This window comes from Ambystoma mexicanum, chromosome 5p (assembly GCF_040938575.1).
Source record: "Ambystoma mexicanum isolate Mex_15411 chromosome 5p, UKY_AmexF1_1, whole genome shotgun sequence".
NCBI lineage: Eukaryota > Metazoa > Chordata > Amphibia > Caudata > Ambystomatidae > Ambystoma > Ambystoma mexicanum.
Window position 1 is genome coordinate 1,047,997,755 of NC_090930.1, and position 15,789 is coordinate 1,048,013,543.

The 15,789-nt window shown below is 42.8% G+C and overlaps 1 protein-coding gene across 1 annotated transcript in view; it reads right to left on the minus strand.

Moving 5' to 3' along the window:
* Positions 1 to 269: 269 nt before the first annotated feature.
* Positions 270 to 15,789, minus strand: part of LOC138481405 (nicotinamide N-methyltransferase-like) — a 180,526-nt gene continuing 165,006 nt past the window's right edge. Inside the window, exon 3 of the mRNA XM_069613542.1 lies at positions 270 to 884. Within this exon, the coding sequence (XP_069469643.1) occupies positions 455 to 884 (430 nt within the window). The 3' untranslated portion in view covers positions 270 to 454. The remainder of the gene's footprint in view (positions 885 to 15,789) is intronic.

The window sequence follows — 15,789 nt, forward strand, 5'->3', positions numbered from 1 at the left end:
TAAAGAAAACACCAACCCCCACTGAATGTGGGGCACAGAGGTGACTGCGTCATCACCCACACACTGGGTTGGATATGTATGTTACGTCCTAGGACAAAATGGGAACGATTTCTGGAATGTATACATCATAAGGGCACTGAAAGGGTTAAGCGAAGGGTGTAGGAAGATAGAGTGTCTAGTATTTTTCTTGATTCTTCCCAATCAAATACACATTTTGTTCAGAATATAACATGGAGAGGACCATATGCACACATTTAGCAACATATACATTTAGCGAAATAATTCCTTTTATTAGTGTGTGTTATATATTTCAGTCTAAGTTTTTGTTCTCTATGAATTATTTAGGGACATGATGAGGAAACAGATGGAGCATTGTGGCTCGTTTGATTCTATTCTTAATACAGAGCAGTTCACTATTTCTATTATAACTCAACAGATCCCTGTTTCTTGAATCTTATGTCTTGTGGGCCACCATGAAATATATGCCAGTGAAGTCTGTAGTTTCCTGCATTACCTTTGGATCGTCGCGGGAGGTTAGCTCCAACGAATCAATGGTGTACCCTGCCTCACTGACTGCTTTCCTTAGAATTTCTTCATTCATAACCAGTGCAGAAAACATGACATCACCAACTTGGTAATGACTGCAGCTTATATCCCCGCACAGCACAAGATGTCCCCCTGGTTTTGACAAGTTGCTCATATTTTTCACTGCTGAGCAAACCTCATCATGTGTTTTGCATGCGCCTTCTAAGCACAACGAACTGAGCACGCAGTCAAACTGCGGGACCAACAACGGTTCCAATGGGTTGGTCTTCAGGATATCACATGGTAGAACTTGCTTGACCACTCTTCTTAATTTCTCTTCCTTTTCTGTGACGCTCGTTCTAGAAGAGAGTATAAAAACAAATATGAATACAGATACATTAAAAGGAACACCTTAGTTCAAAGTCTTACAATGTTATCACATATATCCATCATGCAAAAAATATAAATATATAAGTATGCATAAATATATATATTGAGACAAAATGAGGAAAGAATGAACCACACTCTCCGCAGTCAATTGAAAGACCATGGTCAAAGAAAAATAGCACGGCTCACAAGACAGTATGGGTCTGAAGGTATTTAATGTTACCAGAAAAACAAAAGTACAAAATACGGCTGAAAAATAGTGCCAAAAACAGAGGCAGGACGCCCGTGAGCACGACCCACACACAACGCGTTTCGCACTCGACTGAGTGCTTGATCACATATGGGATACATTACTCACCGTAATCTTGACAAAATTTGATTCGATTTTCCAAGAAAAAAAACCTAACTGGGGCCCCCTCCAAACTGGACATTTTGCAGAAAATATGTTAAACCGTTCAAAAAGTATTACAAAAAGAAAACAATTACTGATTTTGTGTGAAAACTGCTGGATGGATTTGCTCTATATCAATCAAATTGGGCGTTAAGCAATGTAGATGTGCCTTTTGGTGGTTTGGTATAAATCCTTTCAGTAGTTTTTAAAATATTTGACAGAGAAGGGGGTGCCCCTTAGTACGAAAAAAATGTTAATATCTCTCCAATGGTGCATTGCAACAGTGAGACTTTTAAGAAATGGCAAGCCGTAATTTTTTTGTAAAAAATGTTGCTCGATCCGAGCAATACCTGCGGTAATCTAGAAGGAAGCAGAAAAAGAAGCGCGCTCAAAATGATATTTGGAAGAGACATAGGGCCTCATTACACGGACGCGGTAAGGGTTAAATGTCACCGTTAATGGTACCGGTGACCGTTAACCGTTTCCGTCTTACTACGAGGTCCCTTTGCGGGTTGGAGACTTTAACGCCTGCTTTTTGCAGGCGTTAAAAACCAACCCGCAAAGGGACCAGGGAGCTAATTACAGTACCGCAATTTGCGGTGCCATAATTAGCACCTTCCCCATTCCCATTATGCCCTATGGGGCAAAAATGGGAATGGGGAAGGGCAATGGGGGAAGGGGGAATTACCACCCCACCAACCTTGGAATAGGGCGGTAATTCCCCTTTCCTCCAAGGCGGTGCCGGTATTTTACCAGCATGGACCAAGGTGCTAATAGCACCTTGGTCCACCGCCGTCCGTGTAATGAGGCCCATGGTGGGGTTTTCAGATCTGGTTTGAGCTGGCCGAGAGGGAAAAGACTGTCTATGATGGTTCTGACAACAACCTTTTGGGGTTTGGGGGGGAAGCGGGGACAATTGGGAGGGATAAACATTGAACAAGAAACATTTAATATCCTATAAAAAAAACAACAAAGAAGATGTTTTTGTAATTTTGAATGTTTTACATTAAAGACAAAACAAAGAACATAACTATGGGGAAACAAATTGCCACTTTATGGTGGCAGGTTTGCTGGTGTGCATTTATAAACATTCCCACGCATCAAAGGTGGCACCCACCAGGATGATCCTGCTGTGGCAAACAAGGCATAATACCATGCTCCAGATCAGGTACACCCGAAGATTAGGTACAGCAGGTTGACAAAGTCAATGAAGACGATGAGCTTGCTGCTTTAGGGGCCTGTGTCGATGGTGGTGGCAATGGCATTTGAGGCGAAGATGTAGAAGCACCATAGGAGGAGGCAATCGATGGAGAAGGTGCTGCCTACGTTCCATGTGATTTCGTCGTTTGGGTGTGATGTGCCTGCCTTTAGGGCTCATCCACTTCATCCTAGTCTACTCGAATCAAATGTTGGATTAAGGACGATGTTCCAAGACATTGGGATGGCACTGTGGATGGCCCTGTTGCAGTACCTTTTGATAATTGGTGCAGCAGACTGCATCCACCTCCTTCAGGCACAGGTGCTCCCGCACCAAGCAGGATCTCCAGCTGTCCACTGCCTTCATACTTGTTTCTTGCATGGTGGGGAGGCGGAGGACACGTGGAAAATGTGGTGGTCTTCAGTGATGGTGACCTACTGCACTTCATGTTCTCCAGCATTTCCAAGGGAAAATGTGCTGTAGGTTTTATCCCTCCATGATCTTAAGAGGAAAGTCAGGGAAAATTGAAAAGGAAAAATAATAGTGCAAAAGACAGCTCTTAAAAAAAAGAATAAAACTAAAATAATAAAAATGAACAAAACAGAAGACTAGATAAGTGAGAGGAAGGGGAGGAATGCATAAGGGGAAAATGTATAGGAAATTTGCTGAAATTGACATTTGAACATAGAGTGTATACAAATGAACTCACTTGTCAAAAGCCAAAAGAGCACTGACGGGCAACAGGGGGCGCAGAGATCAGCATTCTCTCTCTGTGAGCTCCGTAACCAGCACCCCGGAAGATGGAATGAGCCCCCGTCTTTTGGAACCCCCCCGCTGAACAAATACGGGATTTCGCCGTGTGAACGTCCCCCCCACCCCGAGGAAAAATCCAGATGTAAATCGGCCCTCTACGGCCTCAGAAAACGCAAGAGAAAATCGGGGCCTCCGAGGCACGTGGAAATCGAAACCAACTGCGTGTGTCTCACCATTAGAAAGCCCGGAAGGCGTGTGTTCGGCTCCCGGAGTGAAACAACCTTACACGAGGACGTGAGATCAGCCAACCGACGCGGTGACCGCGAGTAAGTGCTGCACGAAGGAGTGAACTCCGGATCGCGAACATACCAATTTGTGACAGAGTGACATTGGGGAAAACCGCCGAGTGGAGCCCTCACAGATCTGCGGTGAACCCAACGGCGGAGTTGTCTAGGCCAAAAAAGGTGCACAAACCCCACCAGAGACGGAATTCATAACCGGAACCGACAGGGGACAGTGCCTACCACCCCTCGGAGCAAACTACCCAGCACGACTCCCCGCCTGCCCACGGCACCACCCCAGGCCCACACAAGAACTTACGCTGCCCCATCCGCAAACTACCCGCAGCGAAACTCGAGGGAGTAGGCCGTCATCATTCACCTAGATCGAGTGAGGCTTGGATTATCACAGCGCACGCAGCTTCTACCCAGGCCCACCATCGGTGATCTGTATGAGTACTAAGCATAAACCAGCTCACTTCGCCTATACCCCCACCTTGCTTACAGCCGCTGGCGCCAAGATGGCAAACTGCGCCACTACAGGAGACGACCTGGCTGCAGCTACGAAAGGAGACATAGCCGCCCTACTGGGGGCGATTAAGAACCTGGGAACAAATATAGGTGGCAAAATAGATAGGATCACTCAACGGCTTGATAGCATGGAGGACAGACTCGAGGGATTTGGAAACAATCAGGCCTCCATTGACACACTGGAAGGGCAACTCGACCAAAGAATGACGGAACTAGAACGACGTGAATACGAGTTTAAACTTAAACTCGATGATTTGGAGAACAGAGAAAGGAGGAATAATATACAAATTTTTGGTATTCCAGAGAGAGAGGGGGAAACGGAAGCAGACCTTAAGGAGACACTTCACAACATCATCAAACTTCTGACAACAGATGATGGGGCGGATGAACCGGTAACCGAACGAATTCATAGAGCAGGAGGCCCAGCGAGTGGACCCCGCTCAGTCCTCGCCCGATTTCACCGATTCAGGGACAAAGCTAGAATTCTTGAGAAAGCCAAAATGAGCGAGAAGATTACACTATGCGGAGCACAAATCTCCATTTACCAAGATCTCTCCTCCTTGACCCTAGCCCTCAGAAAAAGGTGCGGACCTCTAACGAAGATGCTCAAGGAAAAGAACGTTCGATACAGATGGGGTTATCCCTTCTCCCTCACGTTCCAATACGAGGGGACCAGATTCAGACTGCGATCGGAGAATGAGAAAAAATCGTGCATATCTGACCTCTTAGGGACATAAGGAGAAGAGGCTAGCCAAGAAGCGACAAATAAGGAAGGAAGAGAATGGCGACTCCAAGGCCCCCGGAGAAGGAGAGTGAAGGGGTCGCGAAAATTCAGGAGGGGCAATCTCTCCCCAGAAACGGACAACTGACACCAGATGATACCGGTAAGACAATTCCAATCAAGGTATATAAATGGTGTGATATGGATGCGCGAACGCACACACATTCCCTGGACTCTAATGAAGATAATCAGGGGGGAACCACCACGGGGCTCAATCTGGACTATGATGACTTATTCTGGTCAAGGGGCATGAAGTAACGACCCCCGGAAGTGGTCCGATGTCGACCTGGGACAACCGACCAGGCTCGACCGGACGCCATCAATTAGGAAGGAGGAAGGAGGGGGGTAAGGGGGAGGGAAAAGTTAAGGAAACAAAGAAGGTCAGAGCAGCAAACATAATGAAGCACAACAGCCAAATCAGCGTGCGGCTCGTGAGCATAGAGCATCGCCGAGTGTATACAAAGAGACAACTCCCAGCAAGAAAGAACTATGGCTACGAACATTAATATAAGGGAACCGGTCTCCTTAAGAGTTGGAACACTCAATGTTAAAGAGCTCAACTCGCCGACGAAACGGTCCCTTGTAGCCAGAGAATTTCGTTGAAGCGGATTAGATATTCTTAGACTCCAGGAAACAAAATACATAAAAGGAGATGAACAACGGATTCTTGGGAAACGAGTGGGAACTGAATTTTGGGGCTCTGGCCCACTCAGAAATGGAGGGGTGGGAATCCTCATTAGAAAAGGCATAGATTTTGTGAAGACTAAGGCACGGTCAGACGTTGAAGGATGAGCAATGTTAGTAAATGGGCAACTAGGTAATCTGAACGTCACAATTGCCACCTTGTACGCCCCGAACACAGGCCAGTCTAGATTTCTCTCCAGAACAATCCCTAAGATACTACATGAAGCCACCGGACGCATCATCTTGGGGGGGATTTTAATCAATGGGCGAACCCGGCCACAGACCGTAATCCTGGGAACCCTACCACGACTCAACAGAATAGACCTGAACCGACTGAGCTAGCTCATATGATGGAACTGTATAACATGGTAGACGCATGGAGAGCTCTTCATCCGGAAGAACAAGGCTACACTTTCTATTCTGCTCCCCATAATACGTACACCCGCATAGATTACATGTATCTCTCCAGAGAGCTCTCTGAAGTAACATCACAGGCAAAGATAACCCTGATCACTTGGTCCGACCATGACATGGTCCTCACAGACATTCAGTGGGCAGACCTACCTAAAAATAGTGGGAAATGGCGCTGCAACGAGAGCCTCTGGAGGGATGTCGTTTTCAGAACTGAAATGGAGACAGAAATCTCTGAATTCTTCAAAACAAACGACAATGGAGAGGTACCCAAACAAACAGTGTGGGAGGCCGGGAAGGCCACCTGGAGAGGGATCTTGATAAGGGAAGGCTCATCAAAGAAGAGAGAACGTAATCTTATTGAACAAAGGCTTCGAACTGAAATTTCCCAATTAGAACGCACACCCAAAACAGGCGAAGAAGTGGATCCTCAGAAGATGAACAAAGCCAGAGAGAAAAGAAATGAACTGAGACTATTGGAGCATGAACAGGTTGTGTGTAAACTAAGATTTTTAAAACAAAAATTCTACGAGAATGGCGATAAGGCCGACGCACTTCTCGCCGCCAGGCTGCGAGAACAAAGAGCGAAGCGAAGAGTATTAGAAATTAAAGGCGATACCTCCCCCACATCACACGCCCACACCACCATCCCAGAACATTTTGTCGACTTTTATGAAACTTTATATTCTTCTGAGGTAGACCCTGAACGTTCACAGACAGAGTCCTATCTGTCCTCAATAGATGTTCCCCGTATTCCTGACTTAGAGGTCGAATCACTAGAATCCCCTATTACAGAACTAGAGGTCCAAGCCGCCATAAAAAGATTAACATTGGGCAAGTCCCCGGGCAAAGACGGCTACACCGCCGGATTTTATAAAACTTTCATCACCGCGCTGGCCCCCTTCCTAACACTCCTCTTCAATGAAATAATGGACACAGGGAAACCCCCAGACTCTTTTACCAAGGCAATGATCACCGTTATCCCCAAGGCTGGGAGGGATCCTACGAAATGTTCCTCATACCGCCCCATCTCTCTACTCAACCTTGACGCAAAGATACACACCAGAATCTTGGCAGCGAGACTCGAAACCCTCATCCCTCAACTTATACACTCCGATCAGGTTGGGTTCATACTAGGCAGACAAGGGGCAGACACAATCCGCAAAACCTTACACCTGATCCACGCATCCCAGACCATGGAGAATGACCCGGCCCTGCTTTCCATCGATGCGAAAAGGCCTTTGATAGGGTGGAATGGGGGTTCCTTGAGGCGGTACTCTGAAAGGTGGGAATGGGCCCTAGATTTAGGAGAGCGATACACGCAGTTTATACAGACCCCCAAGGCATCTATATTTGTGAACGGGGAATACTCACAGTGGTTCAACCTGCAGCGTGGAACCCGACAAGGATGCCCCCTCTCAGCGATTCTCTTTGCCCTCTCATTAGAACCCCTGGCAATCGCAATAAGGGCAGACCCTACACTAGAAGGTATTCGACTGGGGACAACAGAATACAAAATTGCCCTCTACGCAGATGACATCCTCCTCCACATCACAAACCCCTCCGTCTCCATCCCCCGGGCTCTCTGCATGATAGAAGAATATGGTAAACTCTCTGGGTTCAAAATAAATAAAACAAAGTCCACACTCTTTCCCCTCCAAGGTCAAAAAGACGAGAATACCATCAGATTCTCCCCATTCGGTCTCAATATCGAACACTCACAACTACAATACCTGGCTAGGCCGGTTTAATGCAATTAAGATGATATTCCTGCCCCGGTTCCTATATCCTTTTCAAGCGATACCCATTAGGATTCCAAAAAGTTTTTTTACTGAGATCAAAAGGGCCATGCTCCAATTCCTATGGCAAGGGAAAAAAGCAAGAATTCCATATGAGACCCTAATGCTCCCAAAAGATAAAGGTGGAGTTGGGCTTCCCAATTTTCAAAAATATTATGAAGCCGCCCAACTTAGGGTATTGATTCCACACCTCCGTAACCAAACAGACACCCAGTGGGTCAATATGGACAACCATTACTTTACACCAGCCACAGTATCTGAATGGTTATGGGCACCTAAAAAAAGAATCTGTAGAAAACTCAAAGACCACCCGATACTAATGACTATCCGGGACATCTGGACACATGGCAAAAACATGCAAAACATTACTACCTGGCCGGCTCCCCTCAGCCACTTATGGTCCCCAGGAATCAACGACCACATTCCAGAAGTCGGAAGGTTCCAATCATGGTATGAGGCTGTATTAGAGAGAGTAGGGCAACTGCAACGGAAAGACTCCTTCATCTCTCTCCCTGAACTAACCGAAGCTCTCGGAATAGGCCCATTATCCACCTTTCAATACTTGCAGATAAAAGGGGTTTTGACAAGAGCAATGTGGAAACCCAAATTAATGAGAGAACTCACCCCTTTTGAGAAAATACTGGACTCAAGAACTGTAATGAAAGGCCTAATCTCTGATATGTACAAAACACTGATAGAAGGGGAGGGGGCCAACACGGACTCGAAAAGCAGATGGAAAACAGATTTCTCCGAACAGTTCACTCCAGACCTATGGGATACCATATGCCAGGCAGCCACACGGATATCCATTTCAAATCAATACAAACTCCATGCAATCAAATTATTACGTAGATGGCAATATGATCCAGTCAGATTATCTAAAATGTTTCAGACTACGAGCCCGGATTGCTGGTGAGGATGCAGCAACAGAGCAGACTACTGGCACATGTGGTGGGGATGTCCCAGAATAAAAGTGTTCTGGTCGGAGGTCCTGTTTTTGCCCTAACCCTATGTATGAAGAAGGTGTTTGCAGGACAGACACTAAATACGCTGAATTTTAAGGGTTCGCTTTTCCATTACGAGATTGTGTACTTAAATGTATCCTTTCTTGGCATGACTTGTATCTGTAAAACTAATAAAACCAAATTTACAAAAAGCCAAAAGAGCAATAAGAAAGCATGTGACATTTGTGTGAATATCACTGTATTCTCACAGTAAGAAAAGAAAACAATGAGAGCCCAGTATTTGTTCTTGCAATGTCAGGAAGGTGTGTATGTTAGCACGGATGTGAATTGCTGCAGGAATCTTACATGAATAAGCAATCTGGCTGTATCAAGAGACAGAGCCTTAACCAATGGGACGTCGAGTTTGTCAGTCGCACCTCTATTCCTATTAAGGGTATAGGAAAAAAATGCTCTAGAAGACAGAAACAAGTGTTTTTTTTCCCCTTGGGTACATTACAAAACTTTAATTGTGGTCTGGTCGCTTTAATCTGTAATTTTCCATGGGTCAAAAAGGTTTGTTTTACAATTCCTATTGCAGCGAGTATCTCGCATGAATAAGTAATATCCCTGCATCAACGGAAAGGGCCTTAGTCAGTAGGACGTCAAGTTTTCAGTTACGTATCTGTTCCTGTAATAACAGGAATAGGTATGGGGAAAAATGCTTTATAATACAGAAAAGTGTTTTTTCCACTTTGTGCATGTTACACATGGATGATTGTGTTTTTATAGCCTAATTCGTAATTTTGCATGGTTCTAAAAATGTTGTTGTGGCACGACACATTGCAGCAGGAATCACATGTGAATAAGTAATTTTGTGGTATCGACAGACGGGGACATGGAGTTTTCAGTCATGCCTCTGTTCTCATGGCCTCAGAACAGGTATGCAAAAATGCTCTAGAATACAGAAAAAGTGTTTTTTTGACTTTGTGTTCTTTACACATTTCTGGTTTTGTTTTTCTAGCTTTCATTTGCAATTTTGCATGTGTCTGAAAACATTGTTGTGACATGATGTATTTGCAGCGGGAGTCTCGCCTGAATAATCAATTTCACTATATTAATGGATGCGGTCATAGCCAATGGGACGTCATGTTTTTTTGGCATGCCTCTGTTCCTGTGATTGCCGGAATGGAAAAAAAATCTCTGAAATACAGAAAAGGCAAGGGTTTTCGCTTAGTGTATGTTTCAAACATTTGATTATGTTTTTCTAGCTTTTGTTTGTAATTATGCATGAGTCTGAAAATGTTGTTGCATCATTGTATACTGCAGCAGGAATTTCGAGTGAATATGCAATCTCACGGTATCAACAGATGGGGACATACCCAATGGGACATTTTTTTTTCAGGCATACCTCTGTTCTTTCCATAACAGGAGCAGGTATCTGGAATGTAAATGCGTTAGAGTACAGAAAACAAATTGTAATCAATTTGTGTAGGTTTCAAAGGTTTGATTTAGTTTTTTCTAGCTTTAATTTGTAACTTTGCAACGGTCTGAAGATATTGTCTCATTACGTACTGCAGTGGGAATCTTACACAAATAGCTAATCTTGCAGAATCAATGGTCGGGGTCATAGCCAATGGGACATCAAGTTTATTTGGCCCGCCTCTGTTCCCACAGTAACGGGAATGGTTATGGGAAAAGAATGCTCCAAACTATAGAAAAAGGTTGTTTCCAATTCGTTCACCTTCGAAATATTTGATGGTGTGCCTGTAAACTGTTCCTTCTAACAACCCACCCCCTTCTCCTGGTACTGCTCGGTAGTCTATGCAAAGCATGTGAATCAAAGCAGATTCACAATCCTCAGAAGACAAACATTACATACCTGTAACCATCTTTCTGATGTTTGTATCTGCTTAGATTCACATGCACCCACGCTTCCTCCCCTCGTTGGGAGTAAAAGGTACACAGACAACATACACCTCTTGACACCTACACTTCATGCAACCTCAGGTCAGAAATAAAACAATCCGGGATTCTTCACGCATGAAGGGCCATGGGTACAGTAAGTGTCACATTAGGGATAATATCACAAACTTGCCCTGTCAATGTCCCGTTTCGATTTCAAAATTAAGACATGCATTACTTCCGCACCAATCACATGTCGGTGTATGCAAATCATGTGAATCTTAGCCGATACAAGCATCAGAAACACAAGTACAGGTATACAATGTTAGTGTTTGGTATGCATCTACAAATGTCATTGTGTTATTGCGTATTGCCACTGGAATATCTCATTGCTTCCCGTGGTAATGAAGAATGTATGTTTTGAAATTTTTAGCCAGTTGGGTTTCGAGTGCCGCAGAAAGAAGTTTAATGTTGAACTAAATTGATTTGTGTACTGGTTGTACTTGAGGACCCCAGATTCAGAACAAACATTGCATATATTTTTCACTTACTGCACGAAAGGGAATTTTCAACTTTTTGCTATTCAGTAGCCCAACCTCTTAAAACAGGGACTTGCTTCAAAAATGTTACTGCCAGTGAGATGGTGAAAAAAATAAAAGATATAGATGAGGTTTTAGAATCAAAAGGTAACCAACATCATGCCCAGCATGCATGGAACTGAGGAAACTGGTACAGATGACATTCAGAGGTCCAATGTATACTGTAAAACTTGTGTTCTCCTGGTTTCGGACGAAATGTCCAAATAAAAATTACCAACCAGACCAAAAGACTGAAAACACACACCACGAAAAGTTCTAACTACCAAATGTTTTAACTTTCCGTGGTATGTGTTAAGGTGTTTCGGTGGAGGCGGTATGGGGCAGCCCCCGCCAGAAAGAAAAAAAGCCGGGGGCAGGGCGGGCGTCCCCCGCAACACCCCACTCACTATACTATACTATACTATACAGACACCCCTACAGCTGCCCAAAAAAAAAGAAAAGGACCCTGCGGCGCAGGTTCCCGATCACGGAAGTGAAAGGGAACCGGTGCTGCAGGGACACAGCGCAGAGGAAGGAAAGGAAAGTAGGGTGGTGGGGGTATGTTGGGGGTGTGGGTGTGTTGTGGGTGTGGATTGGGGTGTATGTATGTATGGTTTTCTATTGGATGTTCGCATGAGAAATGTATGAACATTTGTAGTGCGTACATTTCCCATGCAAACATTTCTGTAACAGATTTTTCCACGACGGAAATATCACGCAGATCCGCTCTCCTACACAGTTTGTGACTTTGAGTTGCAAGGAGCATATCTGGGACGATCATGCAGATTTAATTGTGAAAGGAATCCAAACAAAGAAGGTATAATGCAGATGACACCAGCAGATCTGTGTGCTATAGACTTTGTTCTCGTCTCATCTTTCTTTTCATCATCAATTCTTAGCCATGCTACATTTTTCATGCAGTAAAGAAAATGCTCCTTTGAGTACAGTTGAACACTTTTACCGGAGAAAAGAGTATCAAGCTCGCGGAGCACCCAACATTTATATGCTTTTGTGGGTAAAGATGCTTCACAGTTTTGAAAAGAAAGTGACAGCTCTGCTATAAAATGCTTAGAACAACATATCAGATGTGCTATTCATACAGAAGGTAGTAAAGCAAATTACTAAGACTCCAGATGCACAAGTGCATCAAATACTGCCAACATAAATATAAGAGTAGAGGATAATATTTCACAAAGTGCAGAATATTTCCAATGCCTATATGTGCAACTGATCAGGTAAACAATGTTTTGTCATGTGTTCATCACAATGTTATTGGCAGATCACCCACAAATACATATTACCTAAAAAGAGATGAACTGTCTCCGTTTATAAACGACTAGAATTCTGTCATTGCTCAGCTTTGGAATGTAAATACTGATGTGACGCATGTATCTAACAATACAACAGCAGTTGATTGTTATGTTACAGCATGCTTGATCAAAGCAAAGAAGAGTAATGTGAATGCAATGTGGGCTGATTTGTCAGGAGACAAAATTCTGAGTGAAAAACCTCTAGGTTTTGGCATCAAAATACTCTTTTACAGAGAGTATCGTGTTTCTGGAAGCCACAGATCGACTTGCTATCTTGTCTCTGTATGGATGAAGCATCAACATAATTTTGCTGAGCATTGGTCCTGTCTATAGTAGGAAATGAGCGCTAAGACCTATAACTGCAATTGAAGAGTTAGCAGAAAGAGTTCCTGACAGTAAAAATATTCTCAAAAACAATCTCATGTTTACCTTTTCTCCAAATAGGTCTACTCATTTGGGGAAGCTTTGCTTGTATGAAATAGCAGAACACTGCACATACTGCAATGTGCAAGGTGACGTAAAAAGTGGATGTTTCAACGTACGTGGAACTCCTGCTTGCCTGGTGAGACATGGAAAGCCATCTCTCATCCAGCACTTCAAACCGTCTTGCCAAACTGCAGACAAAAAGGGATTGTTTTATTTTTGCCTCTTACAGTTGTTCTTACATTGGTGTAATGAGACAGACCTCTTGAAAGTTGTGAAACCTTCGAAGTGGCTTTTCTAGAAAAGAGAGGATATATTATTTACACAAAGCAATACTTACAGATGTTAGAAGAAGATACTTGTTTAGAAGAAATGGTGGCACCAGAAGGTGCAAAAGATATGCCTGGGGGGAGTCAAGGTTCTCCACAAGGGAGTCAAAATGCTCTGGGTGATTCTGTAGTTCAAATAGATGTTACACTTGCCATGGAGAAAGTAGAACATACAATGCGATAAGCAAAATAATATAGATAGTGACATAGATATATTAGTACATTAGTGCATAATCTGAGCACAGAGCAAAAAGATATATATGTCGAGATTAAAGAGTGATTCATGCATGGCCTCAAGCATGAAATAATAGTTTCTCTTGTGTGCAATATTGTCCTTTGTGCTGCATGTTAGTGGATAGCCTGGAACAGAAAAACATTACTCATTTGAGCCCTAATATTAATGGCCCAGCAGGTAACTGACTTCACAGTATCTTGTGTTGTGACTGCTCCTACAGTTTTGGCAGCATTTAACATAGGAGGGGTGTGACTCTAACTCACTTGCTTATACTGCCAGTGGTGCATGATAATAAGTAAGAATGTAGGAACATTTCACCTCACACAGCCTGAGTGCTTGGAGGCATACGTCAAAAACAGAGTTTTGCGTATGTATGAAGTTAGCATGGTTTTTAATCTAATGCTAGCGTATGCTCACTTGAGAATGCAAGAAGTTCTGGAGACTGGTTATGATATATTTATTGGTGGAAAAGATGTTCTTGTTTTCGGTGATCTCCTACAGGTAACTCCTGTGAAAACAAAGCTAGTCTTTCAGACTCCTCCCTCAAAAGATCCTCAAAAAGCTATTGGCAGAATTGGCCATTTTAATCTGCTGAATGACTTCCACTATATTTACTGTCAATATGCAGCAATCTGCATGTTTTAAATATGCAGAAATGCTTAAAAGTGTTCACCTTGGAGTACTTGATGATGACGTAAAAAAAGCTCTTAAGAGTAGACTCATTTTAAACATATATCATAATGGATGTACTGTCCCCAAAGTTATACTGGATCTATAACAAATGCATCCCATGTGTTTGTTTGAGGTCTACCATTGCAGAATGGGATACATTTAATTCTGTAATGGTGAGCTTAGAGAAAGAAACAATTATAGAAACAAAATCTGTTGATATGTCAGATGGACAAACAATACCACTATTGCACTTAGACGGTGTCCAGTCAACTGGTCGAAAAAAAACTGGTCGACTGCAATTTGGTCGACGCAATTTGGTCGAAAACCAAATGGTCGAATTTTTTTTTTTATTTATATATTTATTTTTCGGGTTTTCGTTTAGTATAAAAAGGGGGTTTTAGAGAAAAAAAGGGGGTTGGGGGGGACCCCCCCAAAAAAAAAAAAGGGTTAAAATAAAAAAAAAAAAATTCGACCATTTGGTTTTCGATCAAATTGGTTCGACCATTTGTCTGGTCGACCAATTTTTTTCGACCAAATGTCTGGCAACCCACTTAGACCCATTCTGTACTGGGCACGGCTTTGTCCTCACTGTATTTGGGAAAGTACAGTGAAGCAATGTTGGAACTAATAGTCCAAGAACAGTGGAGGACAATACCTTGGTGAAACCACGTCAAGACCACGCCTGCTTTGTTGGGTTTTGGAGATCTCTGACACAATAACCATGAAATTGACAGCAATACAAAACAAGTGATAAAAGGGCATTCCAAGCATCAGTAAAAGAAAATGTGCTTGGGTTCTGTAAAGATTTTCCACAGGCAGCAGTTTATTAGTATAGTAAACTGGATTTTGGTTATGAGGAATACTTAGATATCATTAGTCCTCCCTATGCTCGGTCATTATATGTAAGATGTTATTTAGGCATATTGTCATTAGCAGGTTTGCAACACACTTGGAATCCAGCAATCTCAGATTTATGTTTAGTTTGTAATGTGCAGAAAGAAAGTATCAACCGATTTGTTCTCCTCTGCCCAATATATAACTTAAGAGCACCTAATCTAAAATGATTATTGAAAAAACATTTGTATGCACATAACTGACACACTTTTGTATATGCAAATCAACTGAGAGCATCTCTACATGTCACACAGTCTCCTGGTTTATGCATACACCTTGGCTAATTAGGAAGAAAGCATTATGCGTTGGACAAAATCCTAATTCGTCTATATAGGTTATAGGCTCTTAGAGCTGTCAAGTAACTGTATGATAAAGTGCAATCATATAACCGCATAAATCAAGTGCTGATTGATAGTTCTTTGTCCGAGTTAACATCAATAGATTTTAACACAGATTGTCTCCAACGTCTGTGAACATACACATCTACAGAATCATTTTAGTGATTGATAGTAAAATGTACATATTTAGATTATGATTTTTTAATTCTTTAATTGGAATGTATTCATTAATCGTTCATTTTGCACTTTTATGGCATTGCTGCCGAAATAAAGTATTTAAAGAAACAAAAGGAAACTTTCACCTGATGCAGCCTTGGTGGCATACTTCAAAAACTGGGTTTTGTTTGTGGATGAAGTTACCATGTTCTTTAATCTAATGCTAGTGTTTGTTCGCATGAGGATGCAAGACGTTCTGGAGACTGATTA